Source organism: Phaenicophaeus curvirostris, chromosome 8, assembly GCF_032191515.1.
Source record: "Phaenicophaeus curvirostris isolate KB17595 chromosome 8, BPBGC_Pcur_1.0, whole genome shotgun sequence".
In the NCBI taxonomy this organism is placed as follows: Eukaryota; Metazoa; Chordata; class Aves; order Cuculiformes; family Cuculidae; genus Phaenicophaeus; species Phaenicophaeus curvirostris.
The window spans coordinates 273,021-297,911 of record NC_091399.1 but is presented as its reverse complement, the minus strand read 5'-3'; the positions used below and the strand labels follow the sequence as shown (position 1 = coordinate 297,911).

Sequence of the window (24,891 nt, the reverse complement as noted above, 5' to 3'; positions counted from 1 at the left end):
TGAATTCACTGTACCCAAAGGCTCTGTGTGCCTTTCCCACGCACTGCACCTGATCCATGACACAAGACTGCATCCTATCACTTAGCATACTAGGTATCATAGCAGGGCATTTGCAGGCTTGGATGCCTACATTTGACACAAAAAACCCTCAGTACCTGGTTTTCTTGTGAGTGACTGCCCAGCACCAGCAGATTGCTCTGAAACATCACAGTTACCAGCCCAACAAGGGATGCTTGGCAAGAGAACGGTGAAGGAGTAATAAAGGGGTACACAACTGTGGACATCACTGGAAGGTGCTACCTCCCTTTCAGTTTGGGATCACCAACAGAAAAAGACCTGAGGTTATTTAAACTGCAGTAACAGACACAACTGGGCAACAGGCTGTAGTAGCACCGCCATGTGGGAAATGCACAAACTCCATTATCTACAAATTAGGTAATAAACACCCTTTCACTTCTGCAGAATATACACTTAAACAGTGTTGATCTAAACCTGTACCCTATAAACATGTTATGCCACATGTGTTCCTATAATAAAGCAGTTACAGTCTTACAAAGTCCTTAGTACCTGACCAAAATCCCAGCACAAATCCCAAAGCACTTAAAACACTACCGGAAACAAGCAATTAACTTGTTTTTAGCAAACATTAAGTCATCCTTAGGGTGAGCCCATACTCAGTGGAGCGGACGGGCCATCAGTATAAATGAGATGATTTCAGCAGAACTCCCCACCTCAGCCTCGCAGTTCCCTTCAGCCCAGTATCGAAGCAACAGCATCCACAGAATGAGGGGCACGGTGCTGGTGCTGGCCTTACTCACTCTCCTGATTGTAGCACATGAGGGAAAGTGTGAAGGGAACACTGTGAGGCTCTGTGGGAGAGACTTTGTCCGAGCCATCGTCTTCACCTGTGGTGGGTCTCGGTGGAAAAGGCATTTGACTGATTATCACTACCTGTTTGGTAAGTACCAATTAATGCATTACAGGCTTACCACCCCCTGCAAGGTGCGCTTCCCTCTGAGGTGATTTTGAAGAACCACGTCACCTGCAGGCTGTACCTTCAGCTTCAGCCACCTCCATTAATTGGAGGATGTCAAGCATGAACCGCATGGGCTTTGCTTCAGACAGCAAGTGAAGAGAGGTGCAACTTCATGGGTTCTGTTTCCTTGCAGCTTGCTTGGTTTAGCTTAGTGTGCTGTTTTGGTACATTTAGATCAAGATTTTCCCACCTGGAGGACCACAAGTCAAGTCCAAGGTGATCACTGAAAATCTCTACGCCATGACATTTTAAATGTCAGAGACAAGCCTTGCTGTAGCCAATGCACGTTTCTTCACTAGCACACCTCTCCTTCCCCACTGAGAAACAGAAACTTCATTAACAACTCTGAGACTATTATAATTATAGTATTTTAAATAGCAGATTATTTGAATATCTTCACACTGTGTTGTATATATTAATTATTAGCACGTTTTTAGACAGTCAGAAAACTTAGACATTACATGCACCACTACAAATTTGTACTCTGACTGGTTAAAAGAGCTAGAAAAAAGAAAATAAATTAGGCAGATGACAGGAAGAGAAACTTTCTACATTTTCCATGCAGTAACATCTGTTTGTTGAAAATTCTATTGTAGCAGCAGCTTAAACAAACATAAAAAGTAACGCCACCTGCAGCACCCTACCTGAGAGTCTGTTACTGGAGAAAAACCAACACTGCTAAACTAAGTGAGATAACTACTATGCCTTTATGAACTCCGCAAGCAGTGCCAACTGTGCTTTAGTATTTAAAATGCACATGAATTGCAAACATTACGTAAGTGGGAACATCCAGGTTGAAATTGTAGGGTATCTGACGCCTCACCATAATATCTGCATATCAGGAACCCCACAAGCAGTTCTAGGTTAATGTGCTGGTCAAGTGTCACTGACACATCAAATCATGGTTTTACCCTTTGAAGCAAAAATACTACTGCAAGACTGATAAGGCAACTATTCCTACACAGTACGCTCTCCAATATAAATCCAGAAATTATTGATTTTAACATGTTAATCACAGAACGTCTACCTCATGTATCTATTTTAACACAGCACTGGAGAGAAGTCCATGATCTGGTACCTCTTGGTTGTTCACATCAGGCGAAAAATACTCTCAGCTCCTGGGCTGTAGGCTGGGCTGTCTTTTTAGTATAGATAAATATTCTAAACTACTCGTGATTCTATGACTTCTAATTTTTAGCTTCTAATTTTTACGTGACAGACAGTGAAAACATCCTGCCTTTCTCAGAAGAGAACAACAGTTTTGCTGACTACTTGATGTACACAGACCAGAGGCCGGAGACTGACAGCAAAGAAATCCACAACATCAAGCCTGAGGCAGGGCAAGACTTACAAAACACCAGGAAAATGTCTGTGCTAAAAAAGCGCGAAGCAGCCAAACTGCTCACCACATCCTGCTGCAGCATCGGCTGCAATGAGAGAGATATCAGTTCCCTCTGCTAAAACACAGCAGATGCTGACAAGGTTCAATAGCACAACTTTCATGTATTAAGATAATAATGACATAAACAACAATTATTTCAGTTGTATTCTTTATCCGTAGCTTTATTTTTGGGAGTGCACTAGGGAGTAAAGGCTACTAGGGAGTAGCACAAACCAGTGAACAGCTGCAATGACAGTTCAGGTTGGTTTGTTTGGATTCCACACAGTGTTTACAGTAGTTTAAACTTCTAGTCATGAATACAAATATTCCTTTCCATCTAACTAACTAGTGTTCTAGTTTCAGCTTTGCAGATAACATGTAATAAAATAAGCAGTTTCTTATATGCTTGTTCTTTTACTTATGAAAATCCAACAGCAGGTTTCAGCTGTGAAATATGGGTAACAAAAAGTCTGTCATCAGAATGAGAATAAAACCCAGGCAGTGCAGATAGCTCTGCGCACTGTGTCATGCTGAAAGACCTGTGTGAGTCAGAGCCTACCCCAGCCCAGGAACAGCTGCAGGAGGTGAGACCCATGGTCAGACAGCAGCCATGGTTTACTTCCTATTCCAGCTGCTTCCAGTCATGTCTGTCCGAGGTCCTACCTATTGACAGGTAATTTGCACCCAGGGAGACTCGAAATACGCTGCTGAGTGCAGAGTACTCCCACTCTTACGTATAGGCAGGTGTCATCTGAGAACCTCAATTCATTTTTTATGGATTCAAGCACTTTCGATAAAAGTGCCCAAACACATTAGCTCGATGTACTCTAAGTATGATACCATTTGAAGACATGTTTCACTTGATTTCAAACACTACAGGACTCAGCTAGTCTTTCCCAGGCAGAACCAAGCATGTCCTCTCAGCCACTTTTTCTGCACTCAGGGCTCAGGGGAAGCCAGGCCAGGCCCTAGTGAGCAGAGCTCCCAACCCTCGCACTCTCCACTGCAGAGCTCACCCAGGGCACCTCTGGTTTGAAAGGATCCCCCCATTCCTTGGGCAGGGTCACCTGCAGCACTGAGTTACTGTGGCCTGACAGGACACAGCATCTGCAACACAGTGTGTGTACGAAGCTGGGGCCATGGGGCCTGCAAATGCTATTTAACTGGGACAGTTTTTAAAATGCTTTTGGTCTACTTTCAAAAATCCCTCTGTGGTTTCTAATTGGGGATCACACAGTGAGGGCAAATTCAGGGAGAGAAAAGTATTACAGAAATATGTGTTTCTGAAAGCAGCTAGAATCAGGTGCAAGACAGCATTTAACAGAGAATCACTTCCCACTGGGAAATAGTTACGACATTCACCCCCAAAAGGCTTACGGTAACCACATTTCAGAACAGGTGAAAGTTGCCTTGATCCTTCACAACCATTTTCAACAATAGAGAGAGTTAGGCTGAACATTCATTTCTCCTGCTGTTAAACTTGCCCGCCTTCTTATTCAAAATAGACACCATAGACATTTGCAAGAGCAAAGAGTGAAGTGTTCTTGACCATGTGTGATGAAAATGCGTCAATCGCAGGATCCCACAGGCACCTGCTTCCGATTTGCATGCTTTGCTCATTCAGCTGCCCAATATGTGTCACCACAACAATCTTGTACCTTGGTATCGTAAGGTCTTTTACACGATCTTTAATAACCTGTAAGAGAAAAACACGTTTGGAGACAAGCCGTGAGCGCTCTTTACAGGTGATCCTCAGCATTTGGGTTTTCTGGGACAGAAAAGTGCAAGCATTGCATTACTGAGCCCTTGCAACAACCCCGATGACAATCTTTAAACTGCAGCATTTGAAATGTCTACTGGAAACGCCCCAGCCTGCTTTTTTAACGTTGGTGAGCTCTTCTGGGCCAAATCAGCTGAAAGATTAAAGGGTCAGGACACTATTTTCTCAGCAGCAAGAGTGTGTTTAACCAACAAGGAGCTTGCACACATGTCACTGTGCAGAATTCAGCCAAAAAGCTAATTCGCCTATTTCAGAAAAGTCTGATACATACTTAAAGCTTATTAATGGCATTTCTGGACAGGTCAACTACGACACGGAGTTTTGAATGTTTTGCTTGGTTAAGAGTCACTGCTGTCTGAGCAAACATCATAACTTAGACCAGCCTGCAACCATCTCAGACCAACCCTTAGTGTATTTTGATGGCCTCGTGTGGCATTTGTTTTATGCCACACGGCTACAAAGCCCCTGGGTCGGGGCAATCCCCAATTTCAATACAGGATGGGGGACGATGTGATTGAGAGCTGCTCTGCAGAGAAGGACTTGGGGGTGCTGGTCCATGAGAAGCTCGACATGAGCTGCCAACGTGTGCTCGCAGCCCAGAAGGCCAACCATAACCTCGGCTGCATCAAAAGCGTGGCCAGCAGGTCAAGGGAGGTGACTCTGCCCCTCTAGTCCTCTCTTGTGAGACCTCATCTGGAGTGTTGTGTCCAGTTCTGGAATCCTCCATATCCATATAAAGGATATGGAGCTCTTGGAACAGGTCTAGAAGAGGGCTACAAAGATGATCAGAAGGCTGGAGCATACTCGCTGTGAGGACAGGCTGAGAGAGTGGGGGTTGTTCAGCCTGGAGCAGAGAAAGCTCTGAGGAGACCTTATAACTACCTTCCAGTACTTGAAGGGGCTACAAAAAAGCTGGTGAGGGTCTATTTACAATAGCGTGTAGTGATAGGGTGAGGCGGAACGGCTTTAAACTGGAGAGGGGAAAATTTAGACTAGACATAAGGAGGAAATTCTTCACAATGAGGGTGGTGAGGCGCTGGCCCAGGCTGCCGAGGGAAGTGGAGGATGCCCCCGTCCCTGAAGTGTTTGAGGCCAGGTTGGTTGAGACTTCGCGCAGCCTGGTCTGGTGGGAGGCGTCCTTAAGGTCCCTTCCAACTCAAACCATTCTCCGATTCTGTGCTTTCATTTGGGCGTCCTTGCCCTGACGGCCCCTCCTTCGCGCGCTGCCGAGGTGCCCGGGGCCCGGCGGTACCTCTGCCATGGCCCTGGCCGCCTCCCCGCACCGGGCGGGCTCGTAGCGCTGCTCCCTCGCGTAGCTCCCCAGCACCTCCTCCAGGATGGCATCCACCGCCGCCACCGGGAAACGCTCGGGGGGGCCTGGATGGGGGGGAAAACGGGGAGATTAAACCCCTCTTTTCTGCAAAACCCACCGCGCTGAAGACAGCCCGAGCCCCTCACCCGCGCCCGGCATCTCCGGAAGGGCGAGGGGCGGGCGGGGGGCGGGCGGCCGCCATCCGGGCCGGGGCGGTGCCTCCCGCCCGCCTGTGTGTGACCCCCCCGAGTTCCGTGTTTCGCGGGTCCCGAGAGCCTCCACGGGTCCCTGGATGTCCCCACAGACCTCACAGGTCCCCACAGCCTCCTCAGGCTCTGTGGGTCCGCACGTGTCCCGATAGCCCCCACGGGAACCCCCACAAATCCCTGCATGTCCCCACAGCCCCTACAGGCCCCTGCATGGCGAAGCTGGTGAAGGAGCTGGGGAACAGGCCTTATGAGGAGCGGCTGAGAGAGCTGGGGGTGTTTATCCTGGAGAAGAGGAGGCTGAGGGGAGACCTCATTGCTCTCTGCAACTACCTGAAAGGAGGGTGTGGAGAGGAGGGAGCTGGTCTCTTCTCAAGCGACAGGGGAAAGGGTGAGAGGGAATGGCCTCAAGTTTCACCAGGGGAGGTTCAGGCTTAACATCAGGAAAAAGTTTTTAACCAAAAGGGTCATTGGGCACTGAAACAGGCTGCCCAGGGAGGTGGTTGAATGACCTTCCCTGGAGGTGATTAAAAGACGGATGGATGAAGTGCTGAGGGGCATGGGTTAGTGATTGATAGGAATGGTTGGACTTGATGATCCTGCGGGTCTTTTCCAACCTAGTGATTCTATGATTCTATGTCCCCACAGCCACCACATGTCCCCATAGACTCCACAGTCTTTGTGGGTCCCTGGGTGCCCCTGTAGCACCCACAGATCACCCCCAGCATCCGCAAGCTCTGTGGGTCCTTGTGTGTCCCCACAACCCCCACAGATCCCCCACAGTTTCCACAAGCTCTGTGGGTCCCTGTGTGTCCCCACAGCCCCCACAGGTCCCTGCGTGTCCCCAGAACCCCCACAGATCCCCCACAGTTTCCACAAGCTCTGTGGGTCCCTGCGTGTCCCCACAGCCCCCACAGGTCCCCCACAGTTTCCAAAAGCTCTGTGGGTTCCTGCATGTCCCCACAGCCCCCACAGATCCCCCCCAGTTTCCACAAGCTCTGTGGGTCCCTGCATGTCCCCACAGGTCCCTGCATGTCCCCACAACCCCCACAGATCCTCCACAGCCTCCACAGGCTCTGTAAGTCTCTGCCTGCCCCTCTGGCCCCACAGGTCCCCACAGCACCCACATGTCCCCCCCAGCCTTAACAGGGCCCCACAGCTTTCACAGGTCCTTGCACATCCCTGCAGCCCCTACAGGTCCCCACAGTCCCCAAACAGGTCCCACAGGTCCCCACATGCCACTAAAGAACCCAGGTGTCCCCATGGCTTCTGCAGTTCTCCTCAAGTCCCCTACATGCTCTCACAGGTCCCTACAGGCTCCCGCGGGCCGTCATGGTCCCTATGTGTCCCCACAAGCCCCCATGGCCTCCACAGATGCCCATTTGTCCCCACAACTCCCTGTTACCTCCGTGGCCTCCGCATATCCCCAGGCTGCAAAGCTGTACACAGCAATGATATTTTGCGCCAGGAACATAGCAGCTGTAGCCCCTTTGCCCAGCTCCTCCGGATGCTCCTGCCCATGCAAGCAAAACTCACCCAGAAAAAGCAGTGTTTTACGGGTTTTGTTTATTTTCAAGGAAAAAAAAATTCACATTTAAATTGCAACTCAATCGGGTATTTAATGTAGTTCTTATGTATAGAATTAATAAACTTTGTTCTGACATGGGGATTTATTTGTTGCAACTTTATGCATGGTAAATAATTGTAAATAATTGCATATTCAAGATTCTGTGAAATGGGTGAAGGGGAGAATGGAGGAAAGACATTTATAAAAAACATTATTTACAAAAATGATATCCACATAGTCATATTCTAATCTATAAGGCAAGTAACATTTAAAATATGTTGTTTCATGATTATCTTCAACAAGTCAATACAACACATTCATATTACCAGTGGTCAAATACAAAGCTTTGCTGCTATAGTCCGTGTGCAACAAACCTGTATGTCTTTTTCTCTGAGAACAGTAGGTGAGCAGCAAAGTTTTCATCACAGACTAAGCAGTACTTAGGCCATCGTAGACTAAAGGTATAATATATCTCATTGCACGTTTAGGCAAAAAAGGCCAGCCATTAATTAACTTAACTTAAATCTTAAAAATAGACCTGTGTATCTTAATCCACAAATATTTATAAACATTTTATACATGAGGGAGTTAATAAAATGATACAGGGAGATACCTTGGGAAATCCAATTCACTTCTGAGGTTTCCTCTGGGTTCAGAGGTGCTATGGCGAGGTTCTCCTGCACCCCGTGCCCTCCACCCACCAGCTCACGGCCGCAGGACCGGAGTTTCAAACCACAACCAGACTTGATTCCTCTCTCAGACCACAGCTAATGTCTCTGTAAGTTTTATGCCATCAAAATAACCATGTGATTTCATCAACCTAAGAGAGTTTTGGAGTGGAAAGCCTCTCTTTTGTGGATTACAAACCCAGCAGCGGGATGGCACGTCTGCAGCAATTTACCCTTTATCCAAAAAGAGAGATTTCTAACAGAAGAGTAAGATATTCAGAATGCCTCGCTAAAACCTGGCATGTTTTATCTCATACTGCTTGGCCTGTAGTGAAGTCCTGCTTGTGTGCAAACCTTGGAATAGCATCGCCACATTAACTGTTCTGATTTTTCAGGTGCAATTGTCAGCAGTGTTATCTGCAGTCCTTCCTAAAATGATAGGGGAGGTCGCACAGGAGTTGGGGAGTATTTCTGCAGATGTTTTTCTAGCTTTGCAATGAAATAGAAAATAAAAAAAATTGATGGTGCAAAAAAAAATCCCTGGCTCCACAAGAATTACTTTTTTGGAGAAAGTGTGAGAAAAAGAAGTAAAGAAGGATTCTGAGTACAAAATTACATATTTTGATCAAGGTAAGCTTCAAAATTCATTTTTTTAACCAAGACATCATCACATAAAACCAACCAAAGGATAGGGGAAAAAACCGCTCCAGTTCAGTGTATGGAACTGGCTTTCTCAAGTAGAAGTTGGGTGTTTGGATAACAGACCAGAGCAGGATTCCTCTGTATCGCAGAACTGCACCATGTACCAGTGGGCACAGAAACAGCACTGCCGTTGAAGGAGATGAGAAGCTGAAGGAGCAGTCCGAACGTTTTTAGTAAAAGACATTTGACTCTTTCTTAGGTAATTTAAAAATATGACACCTTTTCATTGCATTCCAGCCATTTAAAAATGCTTTTCTCCAAGAATGTGAAGTAGTGACTTTATGTGATTCTCATCCTGCAGGAATCTCTGCAGCTGCAGTTCAACAGGGTGCCACTGCCAGCTGCTCTGAGTGACCCAGAACTAGGTAAATGAATACAAGTGTGCCTTGTGGTGGCATGGGCAGCAAGATAAGGTCTCAGCAGGGACCTCAGTGGGAAAATAATCACCCACGCTGAATAATTTTTACAACTGGGCACTGAATAACTACCCCAGGTCTCCATGATCATGTTAAAAGGAGGGAGCAGATGGGTCTCACCTGCAGATGTACATGGCTTCAAAATGATAAAGCATCATATTTTTCTGATGTTTGCCAGATAGCCTAAGCCCCAGGCACTGCTGCATGTGGCACCCAGACAGCATCTGGCAGTAAGGGTGTGCTTGGGACCTGCAGCCTGGCTGGGTGCCTGCCTCCCCATCCCCTCACTGTCTGGTCAAAATGGGATCTCTTTTTAACCTTATAAGTACAGATTTTTTATTTTTTTTTTACCTATGTTTAAAATATAGCCCTTATAATGGGGGCCTAAAGGGGCATACTGAAGATAAGACTAATTAACCAAAATACCAAATAACAGCAATAATATCTTTAAGTCCAGCCTGTGTCAGGAAAAGCATTCAGTTGTGTAACTTCCTTGGTACAATATTGCACTCGTGTGACAAAGCTTTTTCAAGTAAAGCCACGCATATGCACTGAGAACTTACACCAGCTGGGCAGGAATAGGAGTTTAATGGACAGTGGCCTTACAGAAAAAAAAAAGTAGCAGCTTTATAACAGGGAAATGATATTTAAGAACAAATGCAAATACCAAATTGAATTCTTATTATCCAGCAGTATTTGATTTGAGCAATTTCATTATTATCAATAAATATTGTTAAAGTAGAAAATTGGTCTGAAATGCCTCCTGTGAGGAGCACCGTAAGCTGGCTGAGAATCATGAATATTTACAACAAACAGAAGTAAAGTTGCAATACCACCCACATCCTCTTTCCTAGCTTCTAAAGACCCAAGTCTTCATGTTTCCATGGGGAAAACCACTCCTGCTCTGTTGGTGGGCACCTTGACACTGCAGGCATGGGTCGCTGGCGGCTAACTGGGGACCCTAGAGGAAAATCCCTCAGGAATAGGTGGCTGAGGACACAGTCTAAAGGGATAAATTCTCAGAAGTCACCAAGCTAAAGCCTTTCTGTGCACGCATCACACCTATTTATTATTTGAACACCTCCTTTATTCAACTTTTTTTCCACTCAGACACTTATTTCTGAGGGCTGCTGAGCTAAGGGTGTGAGTGCTGAGCAGAGCTGGAGGGCTGAGCTCTCTTTTAAGCCTCAGCTCGACTTGGCAAAAGAACTTCTGGCCCACATGCTCGGAGACAGAGCACCGATGCCGAGCTTTGGAAATGCAGGTGACTTACAGGCAACCAAATCAATGCTGTCTTTCCAACTCCCTGCTGATATAGCTGCTCTGTGCTAGTGGGCAGGGAGTACCGAACAGATGATTCACTGAAGATAAACATATTTTCCTGCCTAAAAGTGGAGGTGAAGCCTTCAGAGCTTGAGTGCCCTGAATGCAACAGGACAGCACAAACCCTGTGTCCTCTCCAGAGCCAGGGCCACGTGCTGTTACTACAGACACTGAAATTAAGGATGAACAGCCCTGCGTTTGCCCCTTTTTGGTGCTCTAAATTTAAGTCTGATACATCCCAAGCTGCTGCTCAATCTTTTTTCTGCTGACAAGTTCCCAAAGCCAGGTGGAAAGAAAACAAGTCTTCTGCACTTCAGACTTAGATTCTCAACTGGCCTGCTCCCCCTCCCCACACGGGGTAATGCTGGAGTACCACACTCATACAGTACATGGGAAGACAAATACCCAACAAAATAAGCCTCCCTGGCACACTCTGCTGCTTTGCCTCTATGCTCAGACACCATCAGGGCAGGAAAATTAAACCACCAATGTGGCGCATCGTCTTCTTGCAAAGGTCATGCTGGGAGGGAATGCAGAGACACGCAGTTCAACGTTCCTGAGCAAATGCCTTGTGAACTAAAACACTATGGAAAAACTTGGAAAAGCAGGATGCTGGTTTTGGTCCCAGGGTCACAGTTTGGGAACAACTGTTTTGTGTCACCTGCTAGTGGCTGGAGGGGGATTGTGTCCCCATGCGGCTGCACGCGTGCCAGCACACCTAACTCAAGTCTGCCAGCCAGTTTGCCCCAGAAAGGGTACAGGACTTTCTCACCTCTCTTCCCAGGCCACAAGAACTGCATCCTTGCACCGACATGTACTCGGAAAACGTGACCTCAGCTCTGTGGGACAGCACACATGGGACGAGCTTGGGAGCTTTGGGTTTTGGGTTTTGTTTTTGTTTAAAAAGCATTTAAAAACCCAATGCTAATGTAAACACCTTGTCTTTCAAATGAAATATAAAGTAAAATATCTATGTTCTGGTAATATTTACATTATAAAATTCTTTTTAGGACTAAGACATGGATTTCTTTTGGAAGCATGAGTTTATAACAATTGTACACAGCATGAACCAATTATGCAAAAACTGATTCTTAGATTTTGCTCTATATTCCTATGCCAGAAAGGGGTAGGTTACATAGTTTATACATATTTCCATTTCAGGGGGAAAATTATTAATGGAGTTGAACACTCCATCCAGGAGTACTGGCAAGTGTACTTTCAAAAACTGCCACGATGTATGAAGTTGCATAACTGAATTGTGCTTTATCTTCTATGTTGATACCTCTTGAGAGCATGCACACAACCCAGCCACCGTCATACATATCTCAGTCTGGGAGTCATCTCAGAATTGAAATATCTCGATATTTTCTTATTTTCTTTTAAGATGACCATGAATTTCTGTTTTCTTACATCACTTCAAACTGCTTTGTGAGCAAGCACTTCCCAACATGCACAGTCTAAGTTTTTCAACACATGCACAAGCCTAATCCTGGCAACATTTGTGACTGTAAAATTAGCACTATTTGTCATGTCACACACTTCTAGAGCCCCAGCACCTCATTCAGTGGGTGCTCCTATGCTGTGTGCATCTGAAAATCAGCTGCATTTCATTTTAAAAAGATCCATTCCTTTTTCCCTATATTGCTAAATTGTTCTGCTAAAACAAACACTCCATCTTGGCAGATGCTGTACCACTGGTACCACGCATGCTGTCAGCATGTTGCCAGCAGTAGGCTGAGACTAGCATCAGCTAGAAACCGAATACTGCACAGGCGATGCACAGCGAGAAGCTGCGCCTGCGTCGGATCAGGGAACACACAGAAGGACATTTCTTTCCCCTGCAGCTGCCAGTTTAGCACTTCTATGTGTTTTCTCCATCCCCACAAGATAGCTGCTCCCAAGACCAGCACGGCCAGCTCCTGCCCATGGGCTTTCAGTAGCCACCCATATGTTTGTTCTGCTCCCCTGGCCCTGGTGGGTGTCCCACCAAGGGTCAGCCTTGGGCTGTGTTCATTCTTCAATGTTTGCATATATACGCTTTCCTGCTTAAGTGGTAAAATGGAAAGGCATGGCAGGGTGGGCGCTGCAAGTCTTTAAAGCATTTTCTATACCCGTGGGGCTTTCAGAAACGGAGGGTAAAAAAGGGAAAAGCAATCAAAGGAATGTAGAAATGCAATCAAAAACCCAGAGACTGCTTGGAAAATGTGTCCCTAAAAATATCAATAACTTTGCTGAACAGTGCTGTAAGCTGAGAGTTGCTACCCAGCCTCTTTGCCTGCTTATTTCCTTATCTGCAATTCTGCAAAATATAAGGGCATGGGGCGAAGAGAAGTGCTCATCGCCTGTGCATGTGCTGCTGGTAGTCCTGATGGTTAATCCACAGCTGTAAGAGAGCAAGGGCATGTTCATGGAGGTTTCTTGCAATGGAAAATGATGTAAATTGTCTTTGTAGAAGTGGCATTTTTTTTCTGCTTTTTTTTTTTTTTCTTTCTCTGAGAGACTGTATTAGGAACCTCTACATTAACAGAAACATTTTTCTGGAGTTAAACCAGTTAAACCTGAAGATAGAGCTTTTTATTCATCACCATGAGACTAAGGACTGAATAAAAAGTAAATCATCATGTCAGTTCTACTTCCGTCTCTGTGAGGCACCCCCTTCATTTCAGCTATCAGTACTGTATTTAAATCGTATATATTCACAAAATGTAATCTACCTCTGTAAGCATTGTGCCATTCAACAGTACTACTATTAAATTTATATACCACAGTTTAAATTACATCCATTTCATGAATGGTAAAATGCTAAAACTCAAGTGTCTAACTGCCAAAATACAGCCTTACTGGAATGAGTACAATTTACAAATACAATAATTACATTTTAAAACCATTAACAATGTTACATCTAGAAGTAAATACTGTAGGACTGGTCAAGATGGTGTTTTCCAAGGAAAAAAATGCTGAAAGTTGTTGACACTTCCAACAGAAATGTCCCGAGTGCAGGATTTAGTTCATTTTCCTTAAACTGTAATTAAAACTCATTCCACGCACAGCAGTCCTTGGGTATTTCCTGTGTTATTTTTCTTAAACTTGCATAAGCTTCCATCAGTTATCAGCCAAGTATTTACCTAGAAATGGGATCAGAAGTCAGCTGCAGGGAGGAAGCAGCCCTGGTTCTCAGGGGATGGCCGCCCACCTAAACCAGCCCCCTCACCCTCGGCTGCTCTGCTGCCACGCACGAGTAGCACAGGAAAAATACTTGCTTTTCTCTGCAGCAATGAGGCATTAGGACAAAGACTTGTATTGGTCTGCAGCAAAAAGCTCTTCCTGGAGATCTCCAGATGTTGCTTTTCATGCAGGACCCGCGAGCAGAACAGAGCCCATGAAAATCAAGGCTCTCAAAAAATTAGGACTTATTTCATGCAAGGGAGCTTTTGTCTGTCTGCTGCCAGTCAGCCCCATCACACCGTGTGGTGGTGAGACCTCTGGGCTTGAACAGTCAACAAATATACAGCAAGGGAAGTCCTCTGCATGCCAGCCCAGCTGGAGGGGACTGCCAGGAACACTGCCATCCCAAAGAGGAGCTACCGATGAGCTACCTACCTGCTGCAAACCTCTTCTTGATGAGCGAGAAGCGGTAGCCAGCGCCAACAAGCTCGATGTCGCAGCTGGACAGCGTGCTCCCCTCGCTGGTGAATTGCACGGCCAGGGGTGCTGGGGTGCTCGGCCCCTCTGAGAGCTGAAATCGGGCCAGCAGTGACCCCACACCTGCGATTTAAAAGTCCCATACAAGACCCTTACAAGCCAGGAGAAACACGCCACACATCCTAGGGTCAGATCTCCAGGTAAAAGCAATGAGAAGCTCCAAGCATTGCAAGTGAATCTCACTCCCACTGTTGTATCCAAGCCAGCAGCATCCCCGGGGTAGGGGGGCAGAGGCAAACCCTCTCATCCTCCTAGAAGATTTTTGCTTTTAAGACACTCCAGGAATATGAAGCAGCTGAGCTGCATGGGCGACACATGGAAAACAACCCACAGCAGGCTGTGCTCTCCCCAACAGGGATGCAACATCGGGCATGAGAGTGAAAGCCTTCAAATGCAGAGAGGGTCAATGGAGCAAAGGACTTGGCAAACAATTGCATCCAAACCTAGTGTGTTAATGACCTCCCATGACACCAAAGTGGTTGGCAAAACAGTACCAGTGGTACATAGTCCTGCTTTTCAAAGCTCTTTGCTTCTAGCTTTAAATAGCATCCTCCCCCAGCAAGTGCCAGCAGGAACCTGCGTGTCCTGACTCGTGTGCAGACATGAAAATCGGGTCAGTGTCTGATTTAAGTATTCGGAGTTAACAACATGCATATTTGCAGGATTACCTCCATTTTCTGACTTCTGGGAGATATCGGGTATCTTCCACAATATCCTTTGCTGTTCAGCATTCCTAAAAACAGATGAAGAAGAGCATTTCTGTAGGAAACAAGAAGCTATAAAGGAGACATCTGAATTTTGCTGAAGGCAGTGTGGGCTGAGGAAGCAGCTCTGGTGCTGCTCTCCAGAGCTGCAATTCTGGAACCTTGGCTTTTGTTTTGACCCAAATAAGTGGCAGGAATAAGCCACTCTTGCATTGCAGGTGAACAACAGGCAAGAGAGAGCAGGGCCAGGCCAGGCTCTGCTTCCCTGCTGCAAATGTGCGTGACTGTGCCTGTGGCAGCAACAGTTGTGCATCCCTCTGAGCATGGGATAAATGTATCCAAAACACAAAATAGGGGTTGTTATTCCACTGCCTGCACACATGCATTCAGCTCTGACTGCTCTCTTGCAGGAATGGCAAGGAAAAAAATCAGAGTGGGGTTGCACACTTCCTCCTAGAAGAGGAGGACAGGTTTGGGTCCCCATTGCGCTCCCAGCTCCCACTTGCAGCCACTTCCCCAGGGTGATCCTGCTCCTGCAGCCAGTAGGCAGGTTGGCTGTTTTAGGCAGGGACACAGCCAAGACAGCAAATGAGCTCTTCGTTGAGTGAGCAGTTCCTACCAGACAGCAGGAGGAAGCACAGCTTGAAGTTTGGTTACTCCTCCATCAACAGGGACAAGGAACTGGACGTTGTTTAGAGCTACTGGTGTGGTCATTGCCTCTGTATTGTATTTGTAGTCAATGCGGAGGTCAGTGCTTGCAGGGTCACACCGCCAGCTCACTGCAAGGTTTAATGGAGTAGACTGAATACCCTGGGCAGATACCTTCCAAAATGACAGAAAAAACATTTAGTTTCCATAGGGGTGGAGGGAGAAATCCCATTTTACAGACACGCATTTGGTTTCAGATGAGACAATACCTTGTATTCTCATAGCAAGTTTGTGCTGGGCTCAAAATCAGACAATCTAGTGACATACAGAAAGGACTAGTGGGATAGCATGGCCCCACCTCACGTTGTCTCCACTCTGCACTAGGGAAATACTGTCCTTTACATTTATAAATTAGGCACACATTTTTGGCACAGTTTTATCTTACAAAAAAACCCTACCTGGTATTTGAGCATATCCACATTGTAATAGGTGGCTTGCGGTTTCTGTTCCGATACCTTCTTTAGGTGAGTCATCAGATTTGGCATGTTGACCCAGAACTCCTTCGTGTTGGTGTCACTCTGTGTGTTGTCACTGCACAGGGGGAGAATTAACTCTTTGCTTAAGCTGCCTTGGCAGAAGAAAGCATGCAGGACAGCAGTGCCAGCCGCCAGCTGGGACTGAATTTAGTCCCATGTTTAGAGAAATACTGCCTCCCTCCCACACATCTCTGGCTTGTCCTCAGATACCTCTGGGCAGGCACAGAGGATGCAACCTGTAGGTTATTTCATTTTGCAAGCAGGAGGTCTAATGAGCAGAGTGAGGCAGAAAATGAGCAAACCCCATCGAAGCACTTGCTCGTCTCTGCCAATGCTATTCTGCCTGGCCAAGGGGCTGCTCTCAGAGGAAGTACTCCCACAAATATTCAGGGTCTTGCCAGTTTCTTTCCTAAAATCAGGGCGGGCTTCTAAGAAAGACACTTCAAGGTATGCATTTTTGCAAAGAACCTTACTTTTCCAGAAACCTGCCTTCCTTTGGGATGCTGGTGAGGCGGGGACTTACCAGCAGAGGAGCTGGGGGTTTGGCAGGACGTGCTCCAGCCTGTTGTAGTTCAGCACACGGAAGGTGAGCACTGCTGGAGCAGGGTTGTTGGCAAAGTGTCGGGTGATGCCCGCTGGAAACGACAGTACCATCTCCCCTGTGATCTTCACGATACACCTGCAGCACCAGACACAGACCGAAGGGGAGGAAACAGGGGGCTCAAAATGCAGCAGGAGGGGAGAATTCATGCCAGGGATGGTGTGGTGACAACACCCTACTTCCCACCCACCACACCAGGGTAAAGAGCCCCTTGTGGTCCTAAACCAGAGCCAGCTGAAACAGCAGCAAAGACTGGCAGCCTGCTAGAGATGGGGACCGATGCATATAAGGACACTCCAGGAGCATCCTGGACCCTGCCTGGTGCAGTGCACTGACATCCTAGCACCTTCATGCTGAGCCCAGAACACCTCCCTTCCATCCCTTGAGATGCTCACCACAGCCTCCATAGCACCCCACGTCCCGACTCCAGGACCCCAGTATCAACACCCAGACCCCATCAGTCAGCACCTACTTGTTTGGGTCTGCGCCTTTGAAGTATGCATTGACAGTTTCCGTGAAGGCAGCAGCAACTGGCAGGGTGTCCTGTGCCCCCATGGTGAGGGGACTCGGTCCTCGTGACGAGCCTGCAACAGAGTGAAATCCTCTGCTTCTTACGTGCAGAAAGAAATGCACTGCTCCCCACCCGGGGGCAAGGGGAGGCTCACTGAGAGACCCAGCCTAGCTTTATGGACAAGCATTAAGAAAAATTCCCCCAGGCTTTGGATGAGGCTTTCAAAACATCTTTAAAATATCTATCCCCCCACCAAAAAGCAAGCAAAGAAAATAATGAAGAAGCCCCAGCCATGAGCAGCATGCAGGGCAGCAGCATTCCCCCAGCACGTTCCAGAGGGGCTGCCACACGGCAGGCTTTGCATGACAGTTTTGCTGTAGGTTTCTGTCCCCGAGGAAAGAGGGGCTGCAGACATTCACTCTCTCTTGGCTGGAGTGCTCAGCCTGCCTGCAGGGAAGCGGGATATTGGAAGCCTCCCCCAAACGCTGCCAGAACTCCTGTCTGTGAAGAGCCCAACCTGCGGGGACCCCTGCAATCCCTGGCACACCCCCTTGGAATGCCTGGCAAGCCCCCTGCCTGGCTGCTCACCCCACACAGCGTGCAATATAACGCCACAAATCTGCAAATCATCAGCAATCTGGAACTACAGACGAGAACGTGGGACTGTGGGTGCAAAAGCTAGATCAATCCATCTGCAGCTTAGTTGGATGATAAAATAAAGGGGAAAAGTTTGCTTTCGTCATGCTGTGTGTCCATAGACGGTAGCGAGGCTCTAAAGTAATTCAGCCCGGCATAATCAGACAAAGGTTTCCCTTTGCTGGCCAAGGATGTCTGTCTCTGAAAAACATTTGAGGGTGAAAGCATCATTGCAAGTGAACGCCAGAAGCCTTGGGTGTGCTGGAAATCCTGTGAGGGAGGTGAAGTCCCACTCCCTGTGCCCACCACTGAGAGGAGAGCAAGTGGGGGCTGTTGGCATGGCAAAGCTTTTGCCTCACCCCTGGGGAAAGTGTCAAAAGATCAGCCTGGGGTTACTGTTTGGTCACCCACCTGACATACAAGGCACTGATCTCCCAGGAACCCAAAAAAAGTCCTCAAGACATCACCAATCCTACCCTGGCACCACCAGCTCAGCCTTATATCTTCTTGTGCATTGCACTGTTTTAGAACCTTTTTTTTTAATACCATAGACTGTACACCAGGTTAAGCACGAAGATTATTTTACCCCAAACCAGCTAAAAAGTAATATCAAAGGTCTCCAGCGGGGCAGCTGACACAGGCACCCCAACATTCCCTTACTCTGTTACCTTTATTTACAGGGTCTAAATCAGGCAAGTGAAATGGGCTGTTAATTCAGCCCAGGGTTTTGCAAGCATTTTTGTGTGCCAGCTTCAGCCAAAGCCATACATGATTAAATGCTGGCCTGGGGAAGGACAGCACCTCTGCAGGAAGGCAAAGCAAAGTAACTGAGCAAAATACAGCGTGTTCCTGGTGAACTCCTGCTTTTCTGCTTGGACTACCATAAAAAATAATTCACTCCCTTTTTTATCTGCCACTTTCCACCACTATCCTGTTGCCTGTTGCTTTTTGCCTTGCATTTAAACAATCTGCCACAGATTTTTGTGGATCTAAAGTAAGGTCCTAACTCGCTGTTGCAAATTTTGTGCAAGTAAGTGATAGGGTTTGGGTGCAAGAAACCAGGATTCATAGCATCTCCTAGGGAAAGCACTTCTGTCACTTAAATTACACTTTGAGTTCTGTTGTAATAATTGTGAAAAAAAATTGTGGCATTTGCAGATAAGAAGGATTCCTCACGCCTTACAAATGCGTCTGTGCAGGCAGCACATTAATCTATAAAACCAAAGTCGCTCTCTCCTTAAGGCACAGATGAGCCTCTCTGGTGCTGGGATTTTCCCTTCAAATGTCTAATGTAGCCTAAAAGGGTGTAAAAATTTAATGAACCACACGTCTCCCTCTTGGTCACACATCTTAAAAGGCTCGGGGGAATAAGTGATTTCAGCCGCAGCCCGAAATAACAATGCTCAGTAAGTGCAGCGCGACCAGCTGCCCCAGCACACAGGATGGGCAGACTGAGCATCTTGCCCACACACGACAGACCCACTGCCACACACACATTTATTATCCTAACGACCCCAGTGCAACTCCCCAAGTCTTCCTTTTCTGAGGACACCGCCCCCAGCTATGCAAACAGGGGCTTGGCAGGCCTCCCTTTAGAGAGCAGACACTTCATGTGAGTGCCAACCACCTATGAAGGCACGGGCAGCTCCCCAAAGCCATCGATCACACAGAGTATCGCAGCCATGCAGAATCACAGGGCAGCACTGCAGAACAGGGGATGTATTCTTATTAAATCCCTTGCATAGTGGCCATTGCTGGGTTATCAGAGAGGGCAGAGAGTGTATCCTCACCCCCACAAACCCAGAGCAATAACCTCCCAGCATGTCAAATCCAGCCAAACGCAGACGAGTGGGATGTTCTCATCACACCTCTGCAGAAGCATAGATGAGATGCAAAAATATGAATGCAGACTGGCCATTAAGGAGTGAAAACTGAGGGTTTCCCCCAGTAGAGGAACATCAAGCTTATTTTGGCAAGCAAGGCAAGAGGAAAGTCCGTAGCAGTGGTCCAGCAGCAGCAAAGCCTATGATCCTTAGCAATATAATCATTATTCTTCAGGAGAGGGAAAAGTATTCCCAAACATATACGCTCCAGCTGCAGCCAGATTTAGTCCAGACCTCACAACAGAACATCAGAACATCCTCTCATACCAACATGCCTTTTCCCTGATTTTCAATCTCTCATTTTTTCCACTGTTTCTCTGTACATATATGAAACTTCTTCATTCTCCAAAATGAAAAGTAGTATGTAAAAGGATACACTGGCTCATCTCATGCATCTCTATTACCATGCTCAACTGGCCTTGAAAATCAGGCTTAATCTGAACAGCAACAGTGGCAAAACATCCTCCACATTTCTAACCTGACTGAATAAAATCATGTGGGCTGTAACTGACATTCAGGGCTCTCAGTTCCCTCCACTCTTCCTCCATCAACCTATATGTTCTTCTCTTAATTGCTTCAGAGACTGAATAGCTTTTTAAATAAAAACTTTAATGTAAAAAGAGGAGTGTACTCTCTCTATTTTAAGCACAGAAATTATTTTCTAGAAACTTGAGAGACAAGTCTAGTTATAGCCCATAATGTGGCATGCCTCCTCCAAAAATCTGGCTTTTCAGTGACTGTCTCAGAAGTCATTTTTAGAAACTTCATTTTGGTAAAATGAACTGATAATACTGGAGAAAGAAGAAATCCACTTTATGGAGCTTTGGATCCAGCCATAGGCAGTGCACCAGGTTCATTTGCCTTATTCTTCCCTACACAAAGATGGAAAACAGACTGTGGAGTAACAACCACTAAGTATCAGTGATCCCTGTACACAGCTCTGCCCATGTATCCAGGAGAGCATCACCGAGGCTGCCCCACATCTGTTCATGCACAAACAAACTACCCCATCTTCTGGGAATACACAGATCTTAGCAAAGAATACTCTGAATCTGGTGACAAAGATGATTTCTTTCCTGGCATTTCATGCCCCAAGTTACAGATGCCAAACTCAACAGATCTCCTGTCCCGTCCCTAGAGATGAGCACTGAAGTTTAGCTTTTTTTAAAATTGGACCCAGAGATTTAGGGGTAGATCAGGCAATGCAGTGTGTGGAAGTGAGATAGCTCTTTCCCAGATGTGAGCTGAGCCTGGAGCCAGTGCCCCACGCCCGGAACTCTGCTGCTGTGCCAGCCAGTGTGACCCACACTGTTGAAGGGCTCAGCCAGGGAGCAGGGGACAAATCCACCTCATACTTTGGACCATTCACACTGCCATAACGAACTAGGAGAATTCTAATGTACCATTCAAAACCATAATATACAGAACCACAGGAAAGCCCCCAAATGCTAGAGGTGCTCACAGTGCTGGTGCTAGACTGAGTGAGGAGGAGGAGGAATCACAGAGTAGGGGGGTCAGTAGGGATCTGCAGTACCAGGATACATGTACTGAGGGATAATGCTCAAAGACAGCAGCTTTGATGCAGCGATCAGCCAGCACAGCCCTCATCAGCCCCTGTCCCTACTGTACTCAGCTCTTTCTGAAGCTCTAGATGGGCAGGTGGCAGCTAGGAAGAGAAACCCAGGAAGGTTGTTTTGCAGAAAACAGCAAAACTGCAATGAGAACTGGGAGGAAGAACTTCCTCCCTGGCCCCTTCCTAGGTGTTATCTGGGAGTTGCCATCAGAGCAGGGACTTTAGGGCCTTGCGGCTGTGAGCGATTAAAAGGCAAGAAGGAAGGAAAGAAGAAACCAGCTCCCCTGGTCACCACCACCACCATCCCTGCCTTCTGCTGTTGCTGTGGCATCACACCCAGACCACTTGGCAGTCTGCTGGTGCGGGCACACTTCATGGGTTGCCTGCTTCACAGAAAGTGAGACCCATGGGACCCATGGCAGCCTCATGCTGGCAGCGTCCCCATCCAGCCACAGCTCAGCACTGCCTGCAAGCACCACAACAGCTTCAAAGTGCTTCCTTTGGGTTTTATATCACCTATTCATGAATTTACTGGGTTTTTTTTTTTCCACAGAGAAGTGTAGGAATGTTATCTGTGAGATGAGTCTTCCATCAAAGCCTTGGAGCTCTTGGAGCAGAGCTGGCTGCCCAGGCACTCCTGCCTCTTCCCCCTCTGAGATGTGATGCTGCTCAGAGAAGCTGCCAGCTGCCCCACAACAATCTGTCTAGCCCCTACATCCTCCCAATGCGCCTCTCATCAACAAGGGACCCCAAAATCCACACCATCTCTGACCAGCTGCCCGGCAGCACAACCTGGTGGCATTTTGGCTACGCTTGCTAGCAGTACTGTCATGCTCCCTACCCCTCACCATGGAAAAATCTGATGGGAGGCAGGGAGGAGGCCCGGCTTGGCAGTGAATCTGTCACCTTTTGGGTTTTAATTAACCACATTGTGCCACAGCCTGCTCAGGGTAACTAGCAGCTCGCGAAGGAGAGTAGAAAGAAGCCCTGGTTGACAGAGTCAAGTTCCTCGGCAGTGCAAGTGGTTTCGCTCTCTGGTTTTCACCGCAGTCCCGGTACAAGAATATTGTTTTGAGTTTTGGTTTGTTTTGTTGGGTTTTTTTGATAAACAAACAAGAAAACAGATCATTGGGATAAATAGCACAAATCAAATCAAAATTATTCTGGTCAAACTTGCGATGTCATCTAAGTAGCCATAGCATTTCGCATGGAAAGCCGGACTGGAGCCTTTGAAGGAAACCCTGGGAGTCAGAGAGCAAGAGCAAGGGGAGCAAGTGGTTACCGGGTATGCTATGCACTACTTACCTTCGAAAGTCAAATAAAACTTTCCTCTGTCAAACCAAACGAGGGAAGGCTGTTCATTCTCTGTATGGCCAGGAGTTGAAGCGGGATGGGAAAGGTTAAGGAGAGGGAGAGAGAAGGACACAGTGTGAGTCACAGAGCAGGTCATTTACCTCGCTACGGGTAGGGGACGAAGTGCTGCAAGCTGTTCACGTGCAAGGAAAGCAGGGAGCTTTTAGACTCTGGTTTTGGCTTAGGAAACAGAAAGCAGAAAGCAAAGCTATGGAAGCCCAGATGGAAGAGTAATTTTGCTCGTTTGGTAAGGATTTTGAAGCATTTTCTTTTTTGCCTAGAGTAAAGAGGCTTCTCGCTCATGCACCCTGTTAGCATATTCTAACTACCCTGATTTTGGCAAACACCTTATCTTCTTTGCCTCCCACGATGTCTCTGCCACGTACAACAGCAGCAGTGAGCATTTCTCCGGTGGGATGCTGCAACCGCATGCCACGCCGGTGTGCAAAATAAGTGACATTGAAACACAGGTATCTTCCATTGTATTTTAGGACACGAGAGTTTCAAGCGAACAGACACACACCCACAAAGCAGAAAACCCCTAGCTGGAATTTTTACTTTTCCATTAGAACCACCAGGTCCCTGCACTCACACCACCTCAAAAGCCACATTAGGCACCAGGTACTGCTGAAATAGACAAGGATTGGGGGAAAAAATTATATTAACCCTTTTTAACTCAGGAGGTAACAGCCTTTCAGCTCACGGTCCTTTATATCACTGAGAAACTGTCATGCAAGGTGCTGTGAGCGATGGGTGCTGGGGCACAGGGGCACCCACAGCTGCCGGCTCAAAAGCCAGATGTCTCAAAAATGCCCTGCTAGTACAGTACCTGCAGGCATTTCACAGGCATTTCATAGCACCTTCCAAATGTAAGCAATTTTTCAATATAAGCATTATCTTCTGATAACATAAACAGAAGAAATGCAAAGCCAAAAAATAAGAAAAAAACAAAAAAGAAAATACAAATCCCAAATGAAATCAAGCAACGCGCTGCATCAACGCAAAAAGACAGAGGAGGATTTTAACGAGAGAAATAATGGAGGGAGCACTGACACAGAAATAACAGCTTCTTTCTTTACAATTAATTATTCAGACTGCACATGCAACCACAATGAAAGCAAACCAGAACAGCACGGGGGACAAATAAATGAAATAACTCTGCCACATGCTCTTGGACAAACTCCACTGGACTTTGCCGCAGGAAACAAGAGACAGAGAGTGCAGTGGAGACGGACCCAGAATCAAGTTGAGGCTTGTGGGCAGCCCTGGCCAGGCTGGGGTATCCCAGCCACATGTTGCTCCCATGGGATCCACAGACCTGCCAGTCCCTGCTCTGACCCCTCTCTGTGCTACACACCGTTCCTTATCTTTTCCTCTTTCTGCATGACAAACCCAGAAGCTGGAAGTCCTCCATCCTACCTATCAGTTTGCAGCCCGGCGCAGCAAGGCGACTGCCAGCGATCCCCCAGTGCCAGTGTCCATCGTCACTTCAGCCACGTTGTGAGGACAACAGGGAGATGCTTGGGCTTTTCCAGAGCAGGTCCCGATGCCTGTGTGTCCCTGCCTGAGGCATGCCGGCTCTGCACTGCCATGCCTTTTCCCCAGCCAAATCCTGGCAATGCAGCGTCCACTGTTTGGTTTTTGTAGTAGTGGAAGTGCAAAGCCTGCAGTCTGGGGGTGTTGCTCCTGGCTGCTGCACTCAGTGTTCCCCCTTGCCAAGGGGTGACAAAAGAGCCCTGATTTTGCCTCTCTTTCAGGGAAAGCACTTGTGGAGGGGGTGGGAGGCACTGGGGCGCGTGAGCACAGCTTCTCATCCCCCACGCAGCCGCATGGAGCCCTGACTGCTGGGGGTGAGTAGGTCATTTAAAACATCAACAGCAATATTTGTTCACAAAAAATATGTGTTTGAAAGAAAAAAAGTAAATTTTAAAACAAGAGCCTAAGGAAGCCATCCCCTGCTCAGCCGACAGGACCAGCACACAGCCTCCCACCAGCTCCTGCTGGCCTCCAGAAGCCCCCACAACCGTCCCTGTTTTCAGTCTGGAAGCTTCCCTCTGCCAAAATTGTGTTTCCCCCCATTACCCCAGGTGCCCCAGGGACACACTGATATCAGCTCACTGCCACAGATGCAGGACAGTGGGCACAGACAACACCACCAGCCAACACACTGGGGATGGTCAGGGTTGGCTGGCCCCTTCCTTGAGAGACTTTTTTTTCCAGCAGCATGTTGCGACGGTGACCAACAGCGAGCGAAACAGGCACAAGCATCTACAACACCTTGAGAGTGAAGCAAACAACAGGATGGAGACGCAGGTCAGAGACTCCTGCAAACCTACAGGGAGGGCTTGGGTGG

At 47.3% G+C, this 24,891-nt stretch overlaps 3 protein-coding genes across 3 annotated transcripts in view; 1 reads left to right on the top strand and 2 right to left on the bottom strand.

The window, feature by feature from the left end:
• On the top strand, positions 1 to 2,625 carry LOC138723128 (insulin-like peptide INSL5). Its single transcript, XM_069862016.1, has 2 exons — positions 1 to 958; positions 2,235 to 2,625. Exons 1-2 carry the CDS (start codon positions 709 to 711, stop codon positions 2,495 to 2,497), a joined length of 513 nt encoding a protein of 170 aa, XP_069718117.1. The 5' UTR covers positions 1 to 708; the 3' UTR covers positions 2,498 to 2,625.
• A 66-nt stretch (positions 2,626 to 2,691) lies between these two features.
• LOC138723262 (dynein light chain Tctex-type 5-A-like) lies at positions 2,692 to 5,711 on the bottom strand. The gene is made up of 3 exons (XM_069862192.1): positions 5,656 to 5,711; positions 5,450 to 5,579; positions 2,692 to 4,113 (listed from the first exon to the last, which is right to left on the bottom strand). Exons 1-3 carry the CDS (start codon positions 5,709 to 5,711, stop codon positions 3,910 to 3,912), a joined length of 390 nt encoding a protein of 129 aa, XP_069718293.1. The 3' UTR covers positions 2,692 to 3,909.
• Positions 5,712 to 10,531: 4,820 nt separating this feature from the next.
• The window catches only part of LOC138723147 (SH3-containing GRB2-like protein 3-interacting protein 1), a 56,841-nt gene continuing 42,481 nt past the window's right edge, over positions 10,532 to 24,891 (bottom strand). Inside the window, exons 17-24 of the mRNA XM_069862036.1 lie at positions 22,491 to 22,550; positions 17,055 to 17,166; positions 16,505 to 16,660; positions 15,904 to 16,036; positions 15,417 to 15,619; positions 14,762 to 14,826; positions 13,992 to 14,156; positions 10,532 to 13,516 (exon numbers count right to left, since the gene is read on the bottom strand). Coding sequence (XP_069718137.1) covers positions 13,494 to 13,516; positions 13,992 to 14,156; positions 14,762 to 14,826; positions 15,417 to 15,619; positions 15,904 to 16,036; positions 16,505 to 16,660; positions 17,055 to 17,166; positions 22,491 to 22,550 — 917 coding nt within the window. The 3' untranslated portion in view covers positions 10,532 to 13,493. The remainder of the gene's footprint in view (positions 13,517 to 13,991; positions 14,157 to 14,761; positions 14,827 to 15,416; positions 15,620 to 15,903; positions 16,037 to 16,504; positions 16,661 to 17,054; positions 17,167 to 22,490; positions 22,551 to 24,891) is intronic.